The following is a 24285-nucleotide window of genomic DNA, read 5'->3' as shown; positions in this document are numbered from 1 at the left end:
ATATAGAAAAAATTAGCCGGGCACGGTGGTGGCGCGTGCCTGTAGTCCCAGCTACTTGGGAGGCTGAGGCAGGAGGATCGCTTGAGGCCAGGAGTTGGAGGTTGCTGTGAGCGAGGCTGACGCCACGGCACTCACTCTAGCCTGGGCAACAAAGCGAGACTCTGTCCCATCAAAAAAAAAAAAAAAAAAAAAAAGTGACTGACTGCACAGAGTAGCTCTAAGTCCTGTCATTGCAAGAAGGTTGTTGCTATACATCGTTCTGCGTGAACCCTCGATTCTTCTAAACCAGGAAGCAAATGATTCTAGAAGAGGTGAAGACCCCCCTCCCCCAACACCCGACCAAAGCCACCCGAAATCCTTCTTCCAAACGTCCCTGGCAAACGTCCCAAGTAGGATTTCCGGCAACGGCACCCGGGAAGTTAGGATTTAAAGCGGTGAGACAACAGCTACGGGGGTTCTGAGCTGATCCTTTGCAAAAATCTTAAATGACAAACTCAAAGACACCTCATCGCCCTGAAGAAAACAAGCCTGGCACCCTCGAAACGCGGACGCCGGCGTTAGGAGCTTAGCGACGGAAGGGAATTTGCAGGGAAGCTGAGCCGGATCCAGGAGACAGCTGGTCGCCCCCTACGAGGCAGCCGGTCCACCGAGCTTCTAGCCAGAGGCCCTCCGAGCAACCGCAGAGGCCATCAGCCAGGGGCTACTAAAGCTTTATTCCCGAGTGCTCGGGCGCTCTTTTGCCGACAAGGGTACAACAAGCGCTGGCCTCTCAGGGAAGCCCAGGGGGCATTGCTGCCTTGCACCTGCAGTGGGGGGAGGTCCAAGCGGAGGGCTTCGTGGGAGGCACTGGAGCTGGTCGACCACACACGGAGGCACGAGGTTCCACAACGGAGAGGACTGGTTGCAGGAGACGTCCCCGGAGCCGTCTCCCCGCACGCCCCGGCAGGTGCACCACGGGGCTCACTGCAGGAAGCGGTCCAGCTTCTCCTGGATGCGGACGAAGGCGTCCTTGCCCATGTAGTCTATGTGCCCTTCCTCCCACTTCCTCCGCTGCTCCTCCGCGCTCGGCACCCTCACCTTGGCCTCGATGGAGATCTCGGAGACCGACACCGCCAGGGCCACCTGCGGGGAGACACGGCAACGGGACCCGGCTTCATTGATTTATTTATTTATGAGGCACGGTCTCGCTCTGTCGCCCGGGCTAGAGCGAGTGCCGCGGCGTCAGCCCCCCAACTCCCGGCCTCAGGCGATCCTCCTTCCTGCCTCAGCCTCCTCCCTCCCGAGCAGCTGGGACTACAGGCGTGTGCCACCACCACCACGCCCGGCTCACTTTGTCTATATATATATATATATATATATATATATATATATTTTTTTTTTTTTAGCTGTCCGGCTAATTTCTTTCTATTTTTAGTAGAGACGGGGGGTCTCGCTCTTGCTCAAGCTGGTTTCGAACTCCCGACCTTGAGTGATTCTCGTGCCTCAGCCTCCCGAGTAGCTGGGGTGACAGGCTTGCGGCACCATGCCCGGCTAATTTTTTCTATATACGTTTTTAGTCGGCCAATTGATTTCTTTCTATTTTTTTTTTTTTTTTTTAGTAGAGACGGGGTTTCGCTCTTGCTCAGGCTGGTCTTGAACTCCTGACCTTGAGCGATCTCCCCGCCTTGGCCTCCCAGAGTGATGGGATGACAGGCGTGAGCCACTGTGCCTAGCTGGGACACGGTGTTGGAAGCTGTGCGTCACCCAGGGGGACAGACGGCCACCTCCCTACACTGTAGGGCTCTGCTAAAATACACATCTCCGTTCTCGAGGAGACAGTGCTGATCCTTAGCACGTTTCTTTTGAACTAAACACACACTAGATTTAACGTAATATGCACAGAAGATTTTTTTTTTTTTTTGCCTTGCAATTTTTTTTTTTTGGAAATTTTATAAAAAGGAATTGTGCATGTGTTCACTTTTCCCCAAGAATTGCTTTAATTTCTAAACCATCTTACACAAACACCCACACACGTTACCGATTTAATACTTCCAGCCGCCAACACCTCTGTGGTTTGTATTACCGTAAATAACCAAAGCAGTTTGCATGAAGAAAATGTTCACCTCACGTAAATAAAGCCCGTGATAACTAATAATTTGGACGGCCTCGCACAATCATTTCAGTAGCAATTCGAGTAATTTTCTGCTTTTGAAGGCACACTTTCTGTCTTCTTAAGGGGTAAATGTGAGAAAATATATAGATACGCAAGTGTGTGAATTCAAACAGACACACATGCACACCTTGCTTCTGTTTGAGAGTCACATGGGTCACCAAAAACAATAAATAGCTCTGCTCAAATACTTCTTACCAAGAGCTAGAAAAAGACTTTTTAAAAATGTTGTGGGTGGTATCAATAACAGACATGCACACATGTATATGGTATCTGTCTACCTATCTATCTAGATGGATGGATGGGTAGCCAGAGATATCAATGATAGATAGATACATGGATAGACTGATAGGCAGATAGATAGATAGATGACAGACACAGAGGTAAACACGGAGCCAATTGACAGGTAGAGGTAGATGGATGATGTATAGAGACAGACACACACAAAGATAAATTATGGTCTTTATGCCATTGGGGCATGTGGTACTTTCTATTCTAGTTATTTGTCACAGCATTTTTACAAGGTTTTGCACACAAGGTTCTGTTTTCTTTACTCATTCTCATGCATTTTATTCAAAGTCAGCCACACCATTAATCAAAGAGATAGCAAGAATTAAAAAAAAAAAAAAAAAAAGGTCCACTCCAGGGTACCTTATCATTTCTCCCCTCAAAGAGCACTTGGATTTATATCCATTAAGTTCCTGAGGATTAAATCCTTCCAGAATTAGCAGGACCCATAATGCCCAACCCCGTAATAGTTTGCAGGACCAAATTGCACGGTGATTGCAACAGCCGTGGTAACAAGAGAGGAGCATCCCAGCGAACACAAACTCCTTTCGTTGTATGAAGTAAGGTATCGTACAAGATGCTAAACAAGGATCCTCTGTAGGGCAGTGGAGATACACAAGAGAAGAAGGTCAAAGTGCTCCCATTTAGCAAACAAATGACTGACATGTTTATGAGCCAGGCACTAACGAAGGTTTGTAATCTATCACCCCCTCTTTTCCAGTTCTTTGAGGCCGGCGATCGGGTCTCCATGTCCTGGATGCTCAGAAAAAGTAGCAAACTCCCCTGAGATCCCAAACCTGTCACACGGCTGAGCTGCCAAAGGGAGGTCTGCCCAACCTAGTGTCTACGCCACCCACTGATATCCACGGATTTGATTCCTAGGGCTTCAGAATCACTATGCAAAAGTGCTCATCATGCTGAATGGATGAACTCACATGCTATCACAAGCGGAGTTTCGGGGGAAACACTGACACTAACCGCTCTAGAAATAAATTCAAAACACGGCGTGCATGTGGCATGTACGAGATTAACCAGGTAACAATGAGGAAAAGCGTTCGTTTTCTCCAAGGGTGAGTGCTAGAGCAAGCATTTAGTGAATGGAAATGTTTATAACACACCAGATCACATTCTAAATACATGTGCAACACTCATCTTCAGTCTAGCCCCAACACCTAGCTCTAGAGCTATACTTGCCGTTACTTAAAGACCAAAAGGTGTTATCAGATCACGCTTAGAAAAAAGAAAAAGCTGCCAATTACGTTTGTTAAATGCATCAACAGAGAGAATGCAAGTTAAGATGAGAAGATCTGTAAAAGGAAGGGACAGAGAGGAACGCATCTTTCATCCTTAAAGAAGAAATCATTTGCGTGTTCGATTTGGATTACAATGTTCATCCCCAAATTTTCCAGCTTTTATTTTCTTTCGTTTCAGAAAGTGGGTGCTTGTGGGTTAATTCCCATAGCCGTCTCTGCTTCCCGTCAACGAACGTTTGCAGAACGGCTTTTAGAGAGGGAAAGAACACGCAGACCAGAGTCGAAGACGGGAAGGAGAGTCCACCAACCACCCCGAGCAAGCACGAGACAGAAGACAGGCGCATCGGGAGCACGAGGAAAGGTGGGCAGACTCGTATCTCAACACGACGAGACTGAACATAGAGGTAACAGCTCATGTGAGCACGTGGCTGGCCATAGCGGTGGCCACTCCGTCAGACAAGGCAAAGAGTTTAGGTACTACCTCCAAACCATCCTGGGGACCGGGGTCCCTGGTGAACTCAGCAGAGCGCTCCTGGCTGGCGTCCAAGGTCTTCTCGTACGGGCCACTTTCAGCCTTATTCTCTGGCTGCTAGAAACACAACCATTCCAACGTTAGTCTGCAGTGGGCTGCCGGCAACTGTAGTCTTAACCTAAGTGACAGGGAACGTTTAATCCTGGGGAAAATCGGGTCAAACAAGAGAGCTGCCCTCAATACTCTTTCCTGGAAAGGCGAAACACGCTGAACTCTACATCTTCTCGGTTTCCCTGGGTGACCCACAGTGTCTTACACAGGATGAGATGCTGCAAGTTCTTCTGTGAGTAACTTTTCAGAGAGGGACTCGACTACTTTATACCAAATGCCTACGCAGAAGCATTTCAGTAAGATAGTCTCTCACTAAAAAGAAGAGTGTCTATCTATAGAGGCAGTCTTCTGGTCATATTTGGTCATTAAGAAGCTCAGATTCATAAGGGTAAGCTTAGGGGAAAAAAAGGAATTCAAATAAAATTCATATTCCTTAAATACTGATTTTAGACACAAGTGCATGTTCCTACCAAAAAAAAAAATTTTTTTTTTTAAATTAAGGGAGACATAGATGCTGTCTTGATGTTGTACCTGTTTTCTGATCCTTGTTGAAGCATGGTGGAAGAGAATGAACAAATGACCAACAGGTATATAATAACAAAGAGGGAAATAAGTTTGAATAGCCTGACAGATTCCTTATCCTCCGGATTAATAGAGAAATAGACTAATCATGGTACAATGTATTCCAGGCTGAAAAAAAAAAAAAAAAAAAACCAAAAAACTATTTGTAAACTATTCATATAGGAGGAATAAAAAAACATGTGGCGCCCTCTTTGGCATGTTGTGGGCATAGACACCCTAAAATAACAAGGAACAAGAGAGCGAGGACGTGTGGAAATAGAATAAATGAGGTATACCGAGGCGGTCTGAGTCTCTGTGAGGTCTGCAAATTGAGGGTAGGGCGGTGACAGGGGGTCACACGTTGTCCCAGGAGAGGTCCCAGTTTCAGGGCAACCTACCGTCTGTCACAAAGAAAAAGAGCAAAGGCAAGTTAGGTTAAACCTTCACGCTATAAATAAGTGCAGCGTCGTCGAAAACACCCAACCTGTTTTTCTTCTGTCTCCTGGGAGCACATCCGGCTTGACCACTAGAGGTCTTGGGCAGAGTGACTCGCTCACTCACACCTGTCTCCACTTCTTCTTTTGCTTCCTGGGCTCACACCCTGCTGCAGTTCACAGACTCCCTGCACCCAGGCAGGGCTACACGACGTACTGTCACCAAGGGGGCTGATCAGCTGTGATGTATGTCGCCTCCGGGCTGGGCAGACGGCAGCAATGTACTCTTTTTGACTCTCTCTGCTTCTACCAGTTGGACGAGGAATAAGACCCCTCCACCCTGTCTTAAAAGGAGTCCCACAAGGAAATAAAACTCAGCCCAAAATGAATTAGGTGATGATTTTCCCAGCTCTCCCAAAGATGGTACATGCCTAACACATACATATGTGCAAAGGAGATGACTTAATGTATTACGCACACGCACAGTGGCTGCCTTCAGCTTGCAGGGCATAATCCTCCCACCCAGGGAGTCTGAGCTTAGAAGGGCCATCCTAGAAGAAGGCAGAACCTAGCACTTGCAGGGTCCCTTGGAGACAGCATGGAGCAGAGCACGCCTTGGCCACCCCAGCCGGCTGCCTGCAACACAAACACGAAACAAACTTTTCCTTCCCTGAGGGCTGTTTGTTGCGGCAGCTAGCATGCCCTGACAAACCCAAGGCGAAAAACGCCAGGCCTGTGTCCAAAAGATGGGGTCCCTAAAAGGTCCCGAAGCAGTTCACCTAATCTGTGTCCGTGAGGGAGAGAAGAGAACGCTGATATCCTGTGGTTTCTCACCACAAACACGCTGCAGAATTCTTGAGGGCATAGGGGGTCAGAGCTCAACTCCTAAGCTCAAAAGATCCTCCTGTCACCGCCTCCCTGAGTGCTAGGATTACAGGCGTGAGCCACCGCGCCTGCCCGGCCACTCATAAGCTTCTTAAACCTTACTCCTTTTAATCCTGACAGCCCTGAGAGGGAGAGAGTTTGATCCTTCCTCCTGCTGCTGCAAAGTTTAATCTGCAGAGAGAGGTCCATCTCGAATATATCAGAGCTACAAGTGAGAGAGAACGGGGGAATTTGAGCACACGCCTCTCTGACTGCCAAGCCTTACTTTTGATGCCTGTGCCATATGCACACCATTAACACATGGTTTGGAAAACACACACACAAAAAAAAAAAAAAAACTTGGGAAAAAATGATGAATGACATAACTGTATTAGCATCATAAACATATGACTCCCATTAAAAATTGATACTTTCTTTCTCCAATCAGAGTTTGTAGAGGGACACCCTAGATTCCAATGCTGACACTTACAGGGTCAAGGACCTGGAGGCATTATCTATCCTCTCCAAGTCTCGCTTTCTTTAGTAACATGTCGAACAAGAATTTGTCGTGATGCATACATGAAGCACTTAAGCCGGGCCAACAGCGTAAGTGCTCAAAAAAAAAAGGATTAGCTGAATCAGCTCAGGGAAAATATCACTCTCTTTCTGTCACCTAATTTCTCTCAACAAAGAACACAGAAATAAATTCCATGGGGCCAATCGGGAAACGTAATCCTTCCTCGGAAGGGATTTAACTCAGGGTTTTACGTTCGGTTACGAAGGATGGAATAATGACACAACGGTCCAGCCTGTCTTCTGGGGAGCTGTTGTAATCTTACACATTTAACTTAGCCAGGAAGAGAGGTTCAGTCAACCCCTGCTAATATTTCTAATCAAGACCCATGGGCTTGCTTACAAACAACGTTAACAACCGAAATATAAACCAAAATATATATATATAAATAAACACCCCCGTTATTCTTCCTGCTTAACAAGTAAAGATGTCCTTCTGTATGTACCATGCAGAGAGAAATTCTAAGATGAAAATATAACAATAGCGCCAGGCCAAGTTGGCTTTTAAGATCATTTTTGGCAAGCCCGTGAATTCATGAATATCAAATGTGACTTTTTTTTTTTTTTTTTACAAACTGCATTTATTTTTATCCTTAGGTAATAACTATTCCACGGATTCATCCCCTAAAAGCCTGACTCACGGACTGGGTCACCTTGAGAGCCGAGAATCTGGAATTGGAGATGATCCCGAAATGAATTCTTAGCCCTTCGGGGAGAGAGAGAGAGAGAGAGAGAGAGAGAGCGAGCATCTGAGGCAAGTGGAGAAGCTTCAAAAGAAAACCCCGCAGCCTGGGAAGAGGGCAGCTCAGAGCGGACACCACTAAGCTGGACTATCAGAATAGATACACACAGGACACAAAATGCTCTCATCCACGACCCAAGCAGGTAAATTTAGCGTGAATAAGAAGGAAGCAATCTCTTGCATTACGGGCTACAAAGTTGTGAAAAGTTATCACTGTCGGAAGTGACAAATGCTAAAAAATATAAATAATATACAAATCAGGTCAGGGACTGACATGAGATTTTCCAACCTTCGGCGATGAAAGAAGCTGCTTATTTCACACTAAAGTCTCCTGCCAAAAACAACTAAAAAGGCTGGACCTCCTAAAAAAATATATATATATATATTTTTTTTTTTAAAAGCCCATCAGAGTGCTATCAAGGCAGAAAGAAATGAAGAGTCAAGCTATCAGAGACAAACAGGAAAAGTGAGCCTGACATTTGGTTCTGTGTTTCTGCTCAAGGCAAATAAATAAAAGGCTGGAAAGGAGTGCTGAGCTTCTAGCCATGCTAAGAGGCTGAGGAACCCGTAATGGGTAAGAAGGTTATCAAGGATGAAGCTTGATGAAAGCACCACAAGCTTTCTTTTGAGACTTCACTGATAGGAGAATCAGAAACAGAGTAGTCCTCATTCTGGCAGGGCAGAGGCAATATATGGATCCTAAACATCTGTACCCCTGTAATATTCTGAAAAAAAAAAAAGAAAAAGAAAAAAAAAGAAAAGACATAGAGTAGCCCTCATAAACATTGAAGCTGCCCTTCAGGTCAACCTTAGATGGGGTCTAGACAAAGCACCTCAATAAACACTTCCTTCCTGGAAAGAGAACATCCTCCCTTAGGTGATGATATTATGATTCAGACCTTCAAATTATCTTTACACGTTTTTTTTTTTTTTTAAAAACATATACAATGTCTGGCTTTCAGTTGAAAAGCACATAACGTTCATACAAGAAGACAAGATCAAATGAGTGGATATCAATACCAAATGGAATAGAAGAAAGAAAACAAAACCGACGGGAAACCCAGATATAATTGATCAGACATGAATTGAATGGGAGACATACTTTAAATGAGATGAGGGAAAAGAGAGAGAATTTCAATGCCGTATGGAGACTCCACTCACAAAAATCTGATGTTTATTTGAACTAAAAACTCAATAACAGCAGCTAAGGGCTTTCGATGTGGTTTAATGGCTGACTAGACATGGTTTTGACGTGGTTTAATGACTGATTAGACATGGCGAAAGAGAAGATCAATTAAGTGGAAGATAGGTCAGTAGACTGAAGCATGGAAAGACAGATTGGCAGAAAATGCAGATAGTTGTGTCACAGATATATGGGACACAGTGAAAAGTTCTACTGTAATGTAATTGGAATTACAAAAAATAGGGGAGGTGGGGGATATGGGGAGGGTGGGAGGGAGAGAGAGAGAGAGAGAGAGAGAAGATAGAAATAATACAGTTTTGAGAAGTGCTGTGAACCCCAAGCAGGATAAATACAAGAATAATAAACCCAGGGCTATTGTTATAGCTAAGAAAAAAATTCAAAAGCCAAGAGAAAAAACTTAAAAGCAGCCAGAGTAAAAAAGACATATTATACTCAAATATGCAAACATTACACCAGCAACTCCATTCTTGGAGAAGACGGAAGTCAGAAGATTTTAAATGACACCTTCAGAGTGATTCTGGAAACCAGAGCCCAAAAAGAATTTTATAGTTAGTAAAATATAGTACAAAATGAAGGTAAAAAAAAATTTTTTTTCAGAATACGTACTGAGATAATTTTCAGTAATAGCCCCAAACTAGAGTAGTAACAAAGGGAGTTCTTCCAGGAAAAGAAAATTATGGCTGATGACAAGAAGAAGAGAAGACAAAACATGGCATAGAAATCACATGAAATGACACATTTAAGTGAGCACCAAATGTATGAAATAGCTATAGGGTTAAAATACAAGACAAGAGCACAAAATATGAGAGAGACACAACCACAGTCAAATTCTCCTACGACCAAGAAGTGGGAAAAAGTACTAAATTTATTAAGTGATAAGAAGTTCAAAATGAATATTGTAATTTTAAAAAAATTTAAAGACAGTAACTATTTTTTAAAAAAAATCAGAGAAATATAAAACTGATGTATAAATAAAGGCTAAAACAGAATAAAGCTACATAATTAATTCAAAGGAACATAATAAAAGAGAGAGAGAAAGGTCCTTAAACCAGGGGATAGTATGTAGCAAACCAAGAGACAGATTTGAACATAAATGTACCAGTAATTAAATTGTATGTCAATAAACTACCCCACATAAAAGGTAAAAGGTATTTGACTAGATAAAATGGGAAACAAACCCCAACTCTAAGCTTCTTCAAGAGTCACAATTTAGGTATAATAAATGGAACCATCTAAAGTAACCACATGGAACAAGACATACCATATGAATATTAACCAAAACAAAGAGTTAAAACAAACTTTAGCAATGACAAACATTTTATAACAATAAGACCAATGCACCAAAAAATATACAGTAACTTTACGTTGGTTTTTGTCTCGTTAACAGCTTAACTGGAGTATAATTTACAGATAAAAATTTGCACATAAAAAGCCGGGCGCGGTGGCTCACGCCTGTAATCCTAGCACTCTGGGAGGCTGAGGCGGGCGGATTGCTCGAGGTCAGGAGTTCGAAACCAGCCTGAGCAAGAGCGAGACCCCGTCTCTACTATAAATAGAAAGAAATTAATTGGCCAACTAATGTATATATATATAAAAAAAATTAGCCGGGCATGGTGGTGCATGCCTGTAGTCCCAGCTACTCGGGAGGCTGAGGCAGCAGGATTGCTTGAGCCCAGGAGTTTGAGGTTGCTGTGAGCTAGGCTGACGCCACGGCACTCACTCTAGCCTGGGCAACAAGCAAGACTCTGTCTCAAAAAAAAAAAAAAAAAAAAAAAAATTTGCACATAATTAAATTAAACATTTAAATTAATATTTAAATTTAAATTAAAAACCCAGGCAAATTTTGAGATATGTATTCCCCTATAAAAGTGTCACTACAACCAAGGTAGCAAACATATCCACCACCCCCAAAATCTCCCAATGCCCCTTAATAACCTCCACGCCCATTCCCAGAGAACCACTAATCTCTTTTCTACCACTATGGACTATTTGATATTATCTAGAATTTTGCATAAATGAAATCGTACATTATGCATTATCTTTTATCTGGCTTCGCTCACACAGTGTAATTATTTTTGTTATTTATTCCTGTTGTTCTGTGTATGTCAATAGTTCAGTCCTTTTTATTGCTAAGTAGTGTTCCATGGTAGAAATAATGCCATAATTTGCTTACAGACCCACTGGGTGATGGACATTTGGGTTGTTTCCAGTTTGGGGCTATTATAATACAAATCAAATTGGTATTTGTCTTTGTACGGGTGTATGTTTTCATTTCTCTTGAGTAAATATTTAAGAGCGGAATGGCTGAATCACATAGTAGGTATATGTTTAACATTTTAAGAAATTATCAGTTTTCTACTTGCAGATGATGCAATTTTGCACATAGAGTAGCCAAGAGAAATCCAGGCAGTATCTTAAAATTATTAATATGTAAACATTTAGCAAAGCTGCTGGACTCAAAACTCAAATGTATTTCTCTGTATGTGGATCAAACAGCAGGGAAATTAATCTTTAAAACGATGCTACTTACAATAGCCTCAAAAACCCAACAGAAAATTAAAAACAGGACTAACGAAATATGTGCAAGACTGCTACCAAAAAAAAAAAAAAATTGACATTATTGAGAGAAATTAAAGAATGCCTAAATAAGTATAGAAAAGCCCCAAGTTTATAGAGTGGAAGACTTAATAAATTGGACATATTAATCCTCCTTAGACTGATTCACAGATTCAACACAATCCCAGAAGTTTGTTTTCCTAATTTTTAAAGACAACTTTCAAACTGATTCTCATATCCATGTGGAAATTTTAAAGGGGCCAGAAAGAAGAGGGAAAAAAACAAAGGATCTGCACTACCAGTAATGAGACTTGTTTTAATTGCCATAGTAATTGTAGGTGTCAGCCCCCCAAAATTAAAAAACCTGTAGTATATAGGGCAATATGTAGTAACTTTAACGTTTGTACCCCCATAATATGCTGGGGGAAAAAAAAAAAACTGGAGTAAATAACTCAATAAATGGCCAGTAGGTGGCAGTGCTGCTACACAATTTATTTCAAAGACCACCTGCAGGGTGAATTAATGAAATACAGTCATATCCATGGGGGGTAGGTTCTAGGAAAACCCCACAGATACCAAGATCCATGGATGCTCAAGTCCCATAGCATCTGCATATAACCTATGAATATCCCTGCATGTACTTTAAATCATCTCTGCATAATTTATATTTCATGTAAATGCTACATGAATGGTCGTTATACGACAGTGTTACTTATATTATGATGTATATTAATAACACTGAATGCCATATAAATGCTACGTGAATGGTTGTATTATACTGTATCATCTTGGAAATAATGACAAGGGGGGAAAAAAAAAACATCTGTACACGTTCGCCACAGATGCAATTTTTTGTTCCAAACATTTTCAGTCCTCGGTTGGTTGAGTCCACAGGTTTGGAACCGATGGTTATGCCGGGCAGACCAGACAAAATATCCAACACTGGGCAGGTGGCATCTCTCTCTTCTGAATGTGTGATGACTTTGTTGTTTTCAGAGAAATAGTCTCATCATAAAAATATACATGCCATCGATAATTTTATTTATTATTTTTGAGACAGAGTCTCACTCTGTTGCCCGGGCTAGAGTGAGTGCCGTGGCGTCAGCCTAGCTGGGCTCCAGCGATCCTCCTGCCTCAGCCTCCCGAGTAGCTGAGACTACAGGCATGCACCACCACGCCTGGCAATTTTTTTTTTTCTATTTTTACTTGCCCAGCTCATTTTTCTACTTTTAGTAGAGACGGGGTCTCGCTCTTGCTCAGGCTGGTCTCGAACTCCTGACATCAAGCGATCCTCCCGCCTCGGCCTCCAGAGTGCTAGGATTGCAGGCGTGAGCCACCGCATTTGGCCTTCGATGCATTTTTGACTTAATGATTTTTTTTTTTTATAGATTTAAGGGGTACAAGTGCAGTTTTGCTACATGGATATACCGCATAGTAGTGAAGTCTGGACTTTTCATGCAGCCTTAACAATATTTTCAGCTTACAACGGGTTTATTTGGATGCAATCCAACCTTAAAAAATTGAGGAACATCTGCATTTAGACGGCTTCGGTTTTTACCCCCAGCCCTTTCCCTGGAAGCCTGAGCTCCCTGTCTCCCCTTGTCTCTTCCTTTCCGGAAGGTATTTCAAAGGGGCCCCCAGTCTTCTGCCACTTTCATCCGACCGAGTCTGACGTCAGCCCCATCTCTCCACCTGCCTTGCACTTCACGGCGCACCTGTTGGCCCTTGCGGGGCTGAAGGATCCCTCTCTTGCTTTATCAATCTCATGTTTATTTTATTTTTTTTTATTTCAGAGTATTATGGGGGCCCAAATGCCTTGGTTACATAAACTGTCTTTGCACCACAGGACAAGTGTGCCCATCCCCCAGAAGGTGTGCACACCGTTAGCTGTGAATTTACCCATCCCCTCCTCCCCTTCCCCGCCTGTTTCATTTTCGATGAATGTTATTTCCATACGTGCCCTTCAGTGTTGGCCAATTAGTTTCAATTTGCTGGTGAGTCCATGTGGTGCTCGTCTTTCCATTCTTGGGATACTTCACTTAGTAGAATGGGCTCCAGCTCCATCCAGGATAACACAAGAGGTGCTAGATCGCTGTTGTTTTTTGTGGCTGAGTAGAACTCCATGGTGTACAGATAACACATTTTGTTAATCCACTCATGGATCGATGGGCACTTGGGTTGTTTCCACATCTCTGCAATTGTGAATTGTGCTGCCGTAAACATTCGAGTGCAGATATCTTTGAATGAGCCTTATTCAGACAAAGCTTGGGGTCACACTTTGAAAGACATTCATGGACACCAGTCAGTGATGGAATAAGTTTAAAATTATTCAGTAGCCAGGAATTAGAACGGTGGCTTGGAAACACTCTTCGGGGGGTTGCTGGATAGAGTCTAGTCGTCTGCTAAACCTTTAAAGTGAATATCGATTTTCCTTAAACATCCATTACAGGCTCGGCTCGGCAGGATTTCGGGCCGTTTTCCACATCACGTAAGCGTTAAACCAATCACACTCGGAGAGGGACACGCAGATGCCTTTGACTTTACTCAAACGAGGCAGGTCTGGGCGGCCAGACCACGCACGTTTATGCTCAGCAAACGTTAGGAGGAAGAACAACAACAACAACAACAAAAATACGAGGAAAAACCCATTTTATGCCACTTCAGTCTTCTCTGTGCAAACCTGAGCATCTTAAGATCCCACATGTTTGGGTTATTGCAAAGTCACTCAAAAATTAACACGTGAAGCTAGCTGCCCGAGACCATTTTCCCCATATCAGAGTATAACACACGGTGTGCATTCCGTAGAGACACGTACCCGAACGTGCACGCCGCTTGTTCCTACCCGGCGAGAAGCCACTCTCCCGGAGCTCTGTGACATGCATAAAAAAAGGGTGACTCCCCTTCAGCCCAGCCCCAAATCCATCCATGCCTACGTCCGACCTCACAATCGTTCTAGCGAGAAACTGGTTTCTCACCATCACGAGCGTGAGCATTTAAAAACGAGAAGTCGCTAACCACTTGGGCACGGCGCTCGCCGGCCACTGCGACGCCTCGCCCGCAGCCGGCACTCGCGGCCCGCTCGGCGGCCTGTGCCGCGCATGGACGGCGCGTCCGACTTGCTCTTGCGTGACGAGGAAAGCTTGGAAGCACCGCAAGCTTGTTTGACTTCACAGGCAGCTTTGCTTGTCATGTAAATATCAGAGCAGGTAACACAGACATATATGCTTTCATTGCATTATTTTTTAAAGTTCACAATTTTACTTTGGTAAATGCAAAATCAAGAAAAGCCACGGTTCACGGCTGTCGGCTACAGTCGACGCCCATGCCGAAGTGGTTAAGCGCAGGATGCGGTTACAAAGTATCCACTCGGACATCCCGGGGAAATGACAGCTTCCAGGATTCTGTGCTTTCCACCGAAGGTGAGCTCCGGTTGGTTTTCTTCTCCGAGGACAAACTTCTGGCAGATCTAGCCTCGCCAGACCCGGCCCCACGGGTCTGCTGACATTCGGCCGTGACATCCTCTCCCCGCCCCGGATGCTAATCCTCCTGCCCCCGCCGTCCCAAACCCTCCCGGCAGTGTCTCCTGTCTTAAAACCGGCAAGCCACTCGCTTCTGCAAACCCCCACTGCCGCGTCAATGCAAGACTCACGGGTTCCGGGGGTCAGACCACAGACACCTTTCAACCGGGGGCTTTTCATCTTAGTATTAATGCACGCGGGTGGCCCCCAGCCCGGAGCAAAGCCAGCACCGGCCCTTCCCTCCCGGGGCAGTGCTGGAAGCCGGTCTCCCCCGGCCACCCCTGCGTGGGCAGCAGGTACTTACGCCTTCCGAATGGTCCTCATCCGGGACAAGCGGGGTCTCCTCCACTTTCACCTTTGGCTCCGGAGGGCCCCGAGTGGGACATGGCTGGTCAGCTTCCGGTGCTGGATTCGCACCCGGCACCCCGGCACTGGGGGTCGACGTTGCACACGGCTCTGCAGCGCTGGGTGTTGGGTTTGCACACGGCACCGCAACACCGCTGGGGCAGACCTGCAGGGACGGATGAAGAGCGAGTGGAATGAGCGGCCCCCACATCCCGTGAGCTCACCTGAGACCCGCAGGACCCCCAGATCTATCCTATCTCGGTGTAGCCGGGGCTCCCAGCCCTGGATTCTGCACCGAGAGACACCTGTTCTCAGTTGTTTTCTTTCTCACAACCACACCACGCTACGGCCAGACGTTCCCCTCTACCCGACCTCGTGCCTGGCGGAAAACGGAGCAGCCACTCAATGTCTGCGCCCTCAATACCGATTAACCCTGTTCAGTCTCTCCAAACGAGGACGCACAATTTTCTGGGTTGTTGAAAAAGTACCATCTAGCTCCACCAAATAAAAAAAAAAATTGTAAAAAATAAAATACGAATTCTTCTCGATTACCCAAGCAAGGCATTTGCTGATACCTGATTCCACTGTAATAGTTAATCCTACAGTAAAAAGAAATAAATTGAGGTTGGGCGCAGTGGCTCACCACGGTGATCCTAGCACTCTGGGAGACCGAGCCGGGAGGATCGCTTGAGCTCAGGTGTTCAAGACCAGCCTGAGCAAGAAGGAGACTTCGACTCTACTAAAAACAGAAAAAAATAGCCGGGCATGGTGGCACATGCCTGTAGTCCCAGCTACTCGGGAGGCCGAGGCAGGAGGCTTGCTTGAGCCCAGGAGTTTGAGGCTGCTATGAGATACAATGATGCCACGGCACTCTAGCCGGAGCGACAGAGCAAGACATTGTCCCAAAAAAACCCAACAACAAATTGACCAAGAATAAAACATTTCCTGGTATGTAATTTCAAAGGGATTTTTTGCAAGGCAGATGCAACAGACTGCAGAAACAGAACTATTTAGTGTGCTTAGAGGCTATCATTATGTTTTTAAAAAATCAAATTGGTGTCAATCAAAAAAATTTTAAAACCCTCATCAGACACTTCCTCCGATTGCTATTTCAAACGAATGATGGCTGAAAGGAAAAAAAAATCTATGCGAACGATGTTTTAATCAGTTACGGCTGGGCACTTATCAAACGAGTGGCTCTTACTCTAATGAGGAGGGCTAATTTAAATAAGCTGTTTATTCATGCCTCAGTTCTGCAAATCACAGAGACATCTCTACTCATCAAACATTCTCTATTTGAGCAAAATCATTTAAAAAAAAAAAAAAAGTTGCCTGCCACTTTAGAATCCGTTTGCATGAAATACATACTGAGAAACAAAAAGGGAGAATTGAAAGGGAAAGGAAAAACCACCATGGGCGTCAGTCACTGTCTGCAACTCCGGTTTTTAACACGCCGAGTGCCGCGCGAGTTGTATTTAACTCACGCTGGTTTTGAGGCCGGGGCCCACGTGAAGCAAAAAGCCCCCGCATCTCTGGTTCCAGAAAACGTTACTTGTTGATGTTTTTTTTTTTTTTTTTTTTTTTTTATTGCTGCCACGGAATACCGGCGATGTCATTCTAACACGGAGACTGCGTGTTGCAATAGACAACTCGCCGCACAGGCGACAGTAAAAAGCAGCAAATTCTTCAGTCCAGAGGTTACATTTTAAAAAAAAAGAAAAAAAAAAAAAAAGCAGCAAATTCGAGAGGGTCGTTCATGTTGTAACGAAACACCGCGGCACTAGGGAGAATTTCTGTGTTTGCTCTTTCCCAGCGTGGGGCGGTCACTTACCGCATGTCCGGGGCACGCGTGTGTTTCCACGGCGCACAGGGTTTCATAGAGAGGTAGCACGCTGCTCTGGTAGGTGTGCCACCAGAGGTTGAGGAAGGTCGCCTGGTGCTGGCCGCCCAGCCCCACGCTCTGCTCCGAGACCGAGCCGGTCCGGGGGTTGTACTTGTAGTTCCAGGGCTTCGTGGACCCCAGAAAGTGCACGACCTTCGCGCTAGACCCGAACCTGGGGAGGGAGGAGACAAGACAGAAGGGAGTGGAATTTCTACGCGGGACTCCGGCCGGGAGTGCATTCCACCGCAAACGCATACGACAGCGCGGAGAAACTGGCATCTGAAAAAAAATAATGACGATTTGCATTTCCCTGGGGGAAAAAACAAAGTGCTTAGTAAGAAAAAAGGGAAACATCTTAAATGTATCTTAAATCTTCTTAAGAAAAAGGAATATTAATAATGTTCATATTAGTGACAGGCTGAGGTATTGATAACCTTTTTTTGGGGGGAGACCAGATGAAATGAAACATAGAAGCAATTTTAGAACTGAAAGAATTTCTACTCGGAAGTGATAAAAGACGCAACCACCACGGGACCCCTCAAAGGTGACCTTGGAAAGGACTAGCCCCAACCTGCCTAGTTACGGATAAGGGCGTCATCGCCATTCGTTCGATTTGCGGTTATTCTGAGTGAAAATACATTTTTAGATTCGAGATCTGCAAATGTGGAAGAAATACACAAGCTATTGCTGAGAGAGTTCATGAATGACAGAAGGTAGCATGATCTTAACAAACTTTTGGAGCAAAAAAACAAAATATAATCATCAAGAAATCTGAAATATATATATATATATATATATTTTTTTTTTCCCCCCGAGACAGAGTCTTGCTCTGCTGCCCAGGCTAGAGTGAGTGCTTACTACAGTCTCAAACTCCTGGCTTTAAGTGATCCTCCTGCCTCAGCCTCCCAAGTAGCTGGGACTACAGGTGCACACCACCATGCCTGGCTGATTTGTCTCTTTTTAATAGAGACGGGGTCTCACTCTTGCTCAGGCTGGTCTCAAACTCCTGACCTCAAGCAATCCTCCCTCCTCGGCCTCCCAGAGTGCTGGGATTATAGGCGTGAGCCACCTCGCCCAGCCCAGAGATCTGAATTTTAAGGCAAATCATTATATGTCTTCAATTAACAGCTGCAAAAGTTTCAACATTACGAAATCTTATAACCATTCCTTTACCATAATGATTATTTGGTGTTTAGGTGAAAATAAATGTTAACAATAAATAAAATTTTTTAGAAAAGTCACGATTGGCAATTATTTCAATTTGTACCTACCGAGAATCATAATCATAACCCATTGAGCTCTTCCCCCAAAACTGGAAGAATAAACCAGTGTTTCAAAGATAGTACAGCACTCAAATCATCCTCTCCTTAAAATATGATAAAGACAAAAAAATTAGAATTTATAGCAGATAATGCAAGCGGCAAACCAAACGATTGGTGTTTTTTTTTTTTTTTTTTTTTTAAGATTCTGAATTTTCCTCTCTCAAGCTTGTTTGTCATTCAACAACAAAAATGCACCCCTTTCTAGGTGCCCTTTTAAACATTCTTTTTTCTTTAATCATCACCCCATGATATTTTAATACGACACGTCTGTGTTCTGTGTGTCACACTTGTGATTATACATTGAAAACTAAGATGTTTTTCACTCCTTGAGAATTCAATTTCTATGTCCTTGGGCACAATATGGCCCCAAGTGCTTCTAGTTCTACACACTAGAACTAATCACTTCCAAGATTATTCTCAGGTTTCCTATGAAAAGTGAAATGTCCCCTATCACAGTGAATTTCAAAGATCTTCAACCCCTGACCCTCTTTGATACTCTTAAATGTTATTGAGAAATCAAAGATTTTTTTTTCATGGTGGGGCACACTGGCTCAAGCCTGTAGCTCCAGCACTTTGGGAGGCCAAGGATGGAGGCTCGCTTGAGGCCAGGAGTTCGAGACCAGCCTGGACAACATAGTGAGATCCCATCTCTATGGGCCAAAAAAAAAAAAAAAAAAAAGGCTGTGTTCACATAGTTTTTATCTACCCATATTTATCCTAATAGCGATTACAACTGAGAAATCAGAAAAATCTATTTCTCAGTTCATCAAAAAAAAAAATTCAACGCATGAGACATTCACATAAATTTCACGTTTTTCCACGCTCAGAAAAAACTATATTTCCACAAAACCCACGACGAGAGGCATGGCTTCGACTGTCTGAAGAATACACAACTCATCTCTTGGCTGACGAGCGGGGCGTTGTGTTTAATCACTCGCCATGCGGCGTCTGTAAAATCTCATCGTACGCTCACGAAAAAAATGACAGTGAAAAGGGACAATCACATCTTGCAATTCTTTTTTTTTCTTAAAGCAGCTTTGACTTTGGGGTCGCTTGGAAGACTTGCAGGGAGCTCCCCTCGGACAATACGTGGGGAACCCGGTCACGAACCCTTGACTACCTGGCATGCACCGCAATCTAAGCAAGCAAGGGATGAGAGACAAAATTTATTCACTTAGATTTATTTATGTACTTATTTAAATGTATTTACTCAAAATTTATCTAAGTGTATTTATTTAAAATAAATAAATAAGTACGCATCATTCTCCACGGATAACCCAAAAACGTTAATAGTAATAAATAATTAACAATAAGATTGCATGTCGTGTCTGAGGTTCGCCCCTCACTCCCAGTGAATTCTACCTGTCCGCGAGAACGCGTTCCCCACCGTTTGGTAGGATATATCCCATTCTAGCCTTGCAGAAGGACGCTTAGGATGTTCACGCCAGGACAAAATCGCCCAGTATTTTTTTTTTTCCGCTATGCCAACGGCTGGTATGTATTCAGAGAGAGAGAGAGAGAGAGAGAGGGTGGCGGCCACGGCGTGGGACTCACTGTTTGAAGGCGGGGCCGTAGGTGTACGCCGAGTTGCTGCTCAGGTTGTAGATGAACGGCAGGTGTTTGCTGATGTCTGCCGTGGACCAGTCGCTGAAGAAGCTGTTCAGCAGCCCTTGATCAGCCCCTGTGGCATGAGCAAACGCAAACCGGAGATCAGCAGAGCTCGAGGCAGTCGCTCAATGCTAATAACCCTTTGCCATCGCCAATTCTGTTTTTTCTTTTTTTTTCTCTCCGCCAGCTAACGCATTCTCTCTGTTCTCCAAGCGGACCGGTAGCCCAAGCCATCGATAAAAAAACAAGCGCACGTTTTTTTCTCTCGAAAATTCCCCGCCGACGACGCGAAAAACGTAATCATCGGATGGCATATCGTCTTTGAAGCTCACCACTCACTCCTTCCCCAGTGAGTTCTGCCCGGTCGCGAGAGTGCATTTCCCACTGTTTGGGAGGCTACGCCGTCCAGGGCTTGGGTAAGGGCTCTCAGGATGCTCACAGCACAGTAAAATCGCCCGGAAATGCGTTTCTCAGAATGAACCCCCACCGGTCAGCGACGCTCGGCTGTATCGCCTGTGCCTGATCCCAGGCTGCACCTGCAGCACCGGGCATTTGCAAAGAGAGACTGTGCGGTTTGCAACACCCACGGCAGCTAATATCACCTGGCCGTTTAGAGAGAAAGGCTTAGGCACCTGTTCTACATGCTTGGCAACGTCCAGCCGCTCTTTCTAACTCATCAAGGATACTTCTTTCATGGTTCTCTCAGAGGCTTGTTTACTTACAGAATTCTTAATTTTTCTTTTTTTTTTTTTTTTTTCTGAGACAGGGTCCTGCTCTGTTGCCCCGGCTGGAGTGCAGTGAAGTCATCACAACTCACTGCAGCCTCGAACTCTTAGGCTCGAGGGATCCTCCTGCCTCAGCCTCCCGGGCAGCCGGGACGGCAAGGCGTGCACAATGACGCCTGGCTAACTTTTCTATTTGCAGTGGAGACGGGGGTCTCGCTCTTGCTCAGGCTGGTCCGGAACTCCTGCCCTCAAGAGATCCTCCCGCCCCGGCCTCCCGAGAGTGCTGGGACTACGTCCAGCTAATGGGCCGGGGCAGGGGTCTCGGTCTTGCCAGCGGCCCCCAGAGTTTCCGGGCTCCCCCTCGCTTACCGTCGAAGCTGCCGTGCTCGGTGGCATGTTGCAGCATGCGTTTATGCGTTTCCAGAGACGGCTGGAAGACAAACACCCCGCTGTTGAAGCAATCCGGCCACCCGGGGTCGGAGGCTGCGGAAAACTCTCCCCGCTCAAACAGCTCGTCGATGTTGGCCAGGACCTGGTGCGGGCGAACACAGAGAACACGCAGACAAGCCTGGCTCGCCGCCGGCACGCCAGCAAGGAGTGCAACGGGACGGGCCAGAGGAAAAGCAAGCCTTGGTGCTTGCAAACCCGTCCCCAGTTTTCAAGGAGGGGGGCTCTCTTAATACTTTCGGACTTTATGCTTACAGGAGAAACCTTTGTGACTGTCCTGCCGTGTGCTCCAAGTGGTTGGAGTAAGGCTTTCCGAAATTAAATCGTTCTCTCCAGGTTTCTAAGATGCTGCATGGAATCCCCTTAATTGCATATCCCCACATCTCCAGCCAGCGTGACCAAGGAAACCACGGGGACCCGTGAGAAACGGAGAGGTTTGCAACTCAATACAGAGTCATCAGTCTCCTTGGAGAGCTTGGCTGCCAATTGCAGTTGCTTCTAATGCACGGTGACTTTCTAAACGGCGCTCCTTTTTGGGGGGAAAAAGCCATTATTCTGTTTACTCGGTCATTCTTGTTTCCTTCTTTCTACGGAGCTACTTTTGTTTAACCGAGGCAATCCCGAACTGACTGCCAACACTCCAACTGCATTTCGTGTTTTCGTCTTTTTCCAATGGCTGTCTCTGAAAGTGACCATCACAGATTGCTATGCTGTGAGTCACTGCCCCAACTGACAATCAGGACATCTGACAGACCTTAAGAGGCCAGATATACCGGTTCAATCAGGACCATAAAATTCAATATACAATCAGGATGAAAAAAAAATATTTTCTAATTATTGGCCAGGTGCAGTGGCTCATGCCTGTAATCTCAACACTCTGGGAGGCTGAGGCAGGAGGATTGCTTGAGGCCAGGAGTTCAAGACCAGCCTGAGCAAGAACGAGATGCCCATATCTATTAAAAATAGAAACGTTAGCCAATTAGCCAGGCGTGGCGGTGCACACCTGTAGTCCCAGCTACTCGGGAGGCTGAGGCAGGAGGATCGCTTGAGGCCAGGAGTTCAAGACCAGCCTGAGCAAGAGCAAGACCCTGTCTCTATTAAAAATAGAAAAATTTGCCAATTAACTGGGCGTGGTGGTGCACACCTGTAGCCCCAGCTACTCGTGAGGCTGAGGCAGGAGGATCGCTTGGCACTAGGAGTTCAAGACCAGCCTGAGCAAGAGTGAGATGCCCATCTCTATTAAAAATAGAAACGTTAGCCAGGCATGGTGGTGCACACCTGTAGTCCCAGCTACTGGGGAGGCTGAGGCAGGAGGATCGCTTGAGCCCAGGAGTGTGATGTTGCAGTGAGCTACGGTGACACCACTGCACTCTACCCAGAGTGACAAAGTGAGACTCTTGTCTTCAAAATAATAAAAAAAAATTGTTTTCTAACTATTCTATTCTGTGTAGGTGAAATAATGTGATTGCAAACAGCTCCGGGGCAAGAGACACAAGTTCAAATCCACTGCGGTCCTCAGCAGGGTCCAGCACGGAGCTCTCGGGCGTGTTATGTCTGGCTCCCACGGGCGGAGCATCCGCGTGAGAGACAGCGGGGCGTGTCACCTGTCCCCAGGTACTCACCAGGGTGTCGGCGTCCAGGAAGACGCACTTGCTGTAGTGCGTGAGCCTCCAGCAGTGCAGCTTGGTGAGGGTGACCCCCAGCTCGGGCCTCCGGAGAAAGGCCAGGTGGACGTAGTCTTCGCTGTCCATCAGATTCACCTCCACGACCTCGTCGAACACCTTCGAGAGGAGGAGCCTGGAGGGGCAGGTGCCAGGAGCCAGGACAGCAGGTGAGCACCGAGCACGTGACCACCCACCCCCTCCCACAGGACGCCCCTTGGCTGCTCCCAAACTCGGAGCACGGAACTAACTCCCCACGGCGCTCACTGCCGTCTTCCTGTTCCGCGGCTGTCTGCAGCTGTGCGCGCCTTCCACCCACGCCCAAAACCGTGAGCACGCTCGGAAGGCCACCGGACGGCCGAACACAACTGTGCTACGGTGGACTGACTTGGCCGGGCGCGGCGGCTCACGCCTGTCATCCCAGCACTCTGGGAGGCCGAGGCGGGAGGATCGTTTGAGTTCAGGAATTCGAGACCAGCCTGAGCAAGAGAGAGAGGGAGAGAAACCCCTGTCTCTACCAAAAAATAGAAAGAAGTTAATTGGACAGCTAAAAATATGCAGAAAAAAATCAGCCGGGCATGGTGGCGCATGCCTGTAGTCCCAGCTACTCGGGAGGAGGCTGAGGCAGGAGGATGGCTTGAGCCCAGGAGTCTGAGGTTGCTGTGAGCTAGGCTGACGCCACGGCACTCTAGCCCGGGCGACAAAGTGAGACTCTGTCTCAAAAAAAAATTAAATTAAATTAAAAAATAAGATGGACTGACTTGGGCCATCTCTTGGGAAGGTTGCTTCCCTCTTTGAAAGGCATGAGCAGACAGGAGTGAATGCTGAGCAAGTAGAAACCAACAGGTGTCCGGATGTGACAATCTCCATTGGTTTTGAGTTTACGTATTCAAAAGCTACACCGTTGTTAGTTGCCTACGAGTCTGAGACTCAGATCTGGAAAGACCGCACTCGGGCTCAAATCAAAATTCGCCTCTGTTCCATTTACTTATTTGCTGTTGCTTATAACCCTGTTTCAACCCAGCCTGGAACATTTTGGGAGGACGGAAGCAAAAATTGAGCAAGTGCTAGAAAAACGACAGGGGCATGACAAAAGAAGGCGGGGGGGGGCAACTAGGAGAGAGACCCCCAATTGTGAAAGCAGAAAGAATATTTGATCAGCAAAATAAACAATAAGCCCAAAGTACGAAATAAATATGCACCATGCTGCGATGATATGACAATGCAATAAACAAATAAATAGGAAAGAAGGTCGTTTATTGCCTTTTTTTTCAGGAAAAGAATGGCAAGTTGGTCTTACAAAGGAATTCCAAGTTGCTGGGTGTGGTTGCTCACACCTGCCATCCCAGCACTCTGGGAGGCTGAGGCAAGAGGACTGCTTGAGCTCAGGAGTTCAATGCCAGCCTGAGCAAGAGTGAGACCCCATCTCTTCTAAAAAAAAAAATAGAAAAAATTAGCAGGGTGTGGTGATGCGAGTCCGTAGTCCCAGCTACTGGGGAGGCTGAGGCAGGAGGATCGCTTGAGCCCAGGAGTTTGAGGTTGCTGTGAGCTAGGGTCACACCACGGCACT

The 24285-nt window shown here is 45.7% G+C and overlaps 1 protein-coding gene across 4 annotated transcripts in view; it reads right to left on the bottom strand.

Annotated features, from left to right (window-relative positions):
* Positions 1 to 694: 694 nt before the first annotated feature.
* GYG2 (glycogenin 2) overlaps positions 695 to 24285 on the bottom strand; it is a 41180-nt gene continuing 17589 nt past the window's right edge. For 2 of the 4 annotated variants that reach the window (XM_075999094.1, XM_075999096.1), the window contains 8 exons: positions 22677 to 22851; positions 20977 to 21139; positions 19829 to 19955; positions 16902 to 17124; positions 15030 to 15236; positions 5131 to 5235; positions 4172 to 4279; positions 695 to 1122 (listed from right to left, as the gene is read on the bottom strand). In XM_075999094.1, the coding sequence (XP_075855209.1) occupies positions 961 to 1122; positions 4172 to 4279; positions 5131 to 5235; positions 15030 to 15236; positions 16902 to 17124; positions 19829 to 19955; positions 20977 to 21139; positions 22677 to 22851 (1270 nt within the window). In that variant the 3' untranslated portion in view covers positions 695 to 960. The remainder of the gene's footprint in view (positions 1123 to 4171; positions 4280 to 5130; positions 5236 to 15029; positions 15237 to 16901; positions 17125 to 19828; positions 19956 to 20976; positions 21140 to 22676; positions 22852 to 24285) is intronic. The other 2 variants (XM_075999095.1, XM_075999097.1) reach the window with 2 other exon arrangements.

The sequence above is a fragment of the Microcebus murinus genome, chromosome X (genome assembly GCF_040939455.1).
Source record: "Microcebus murinus isolate Inina chromosome X, M.murinus_Inina_mat1.0, whole genome shotgun sequence".
NCBI lineage: Eukaryota > Metazoa > Chordata > Mammalia > Primates > Cheirogaleidae > Microcebus > Microcebus murinus.
This window is presented reverse-complemented; position numbering and strand designations above follow the sequence as displayed.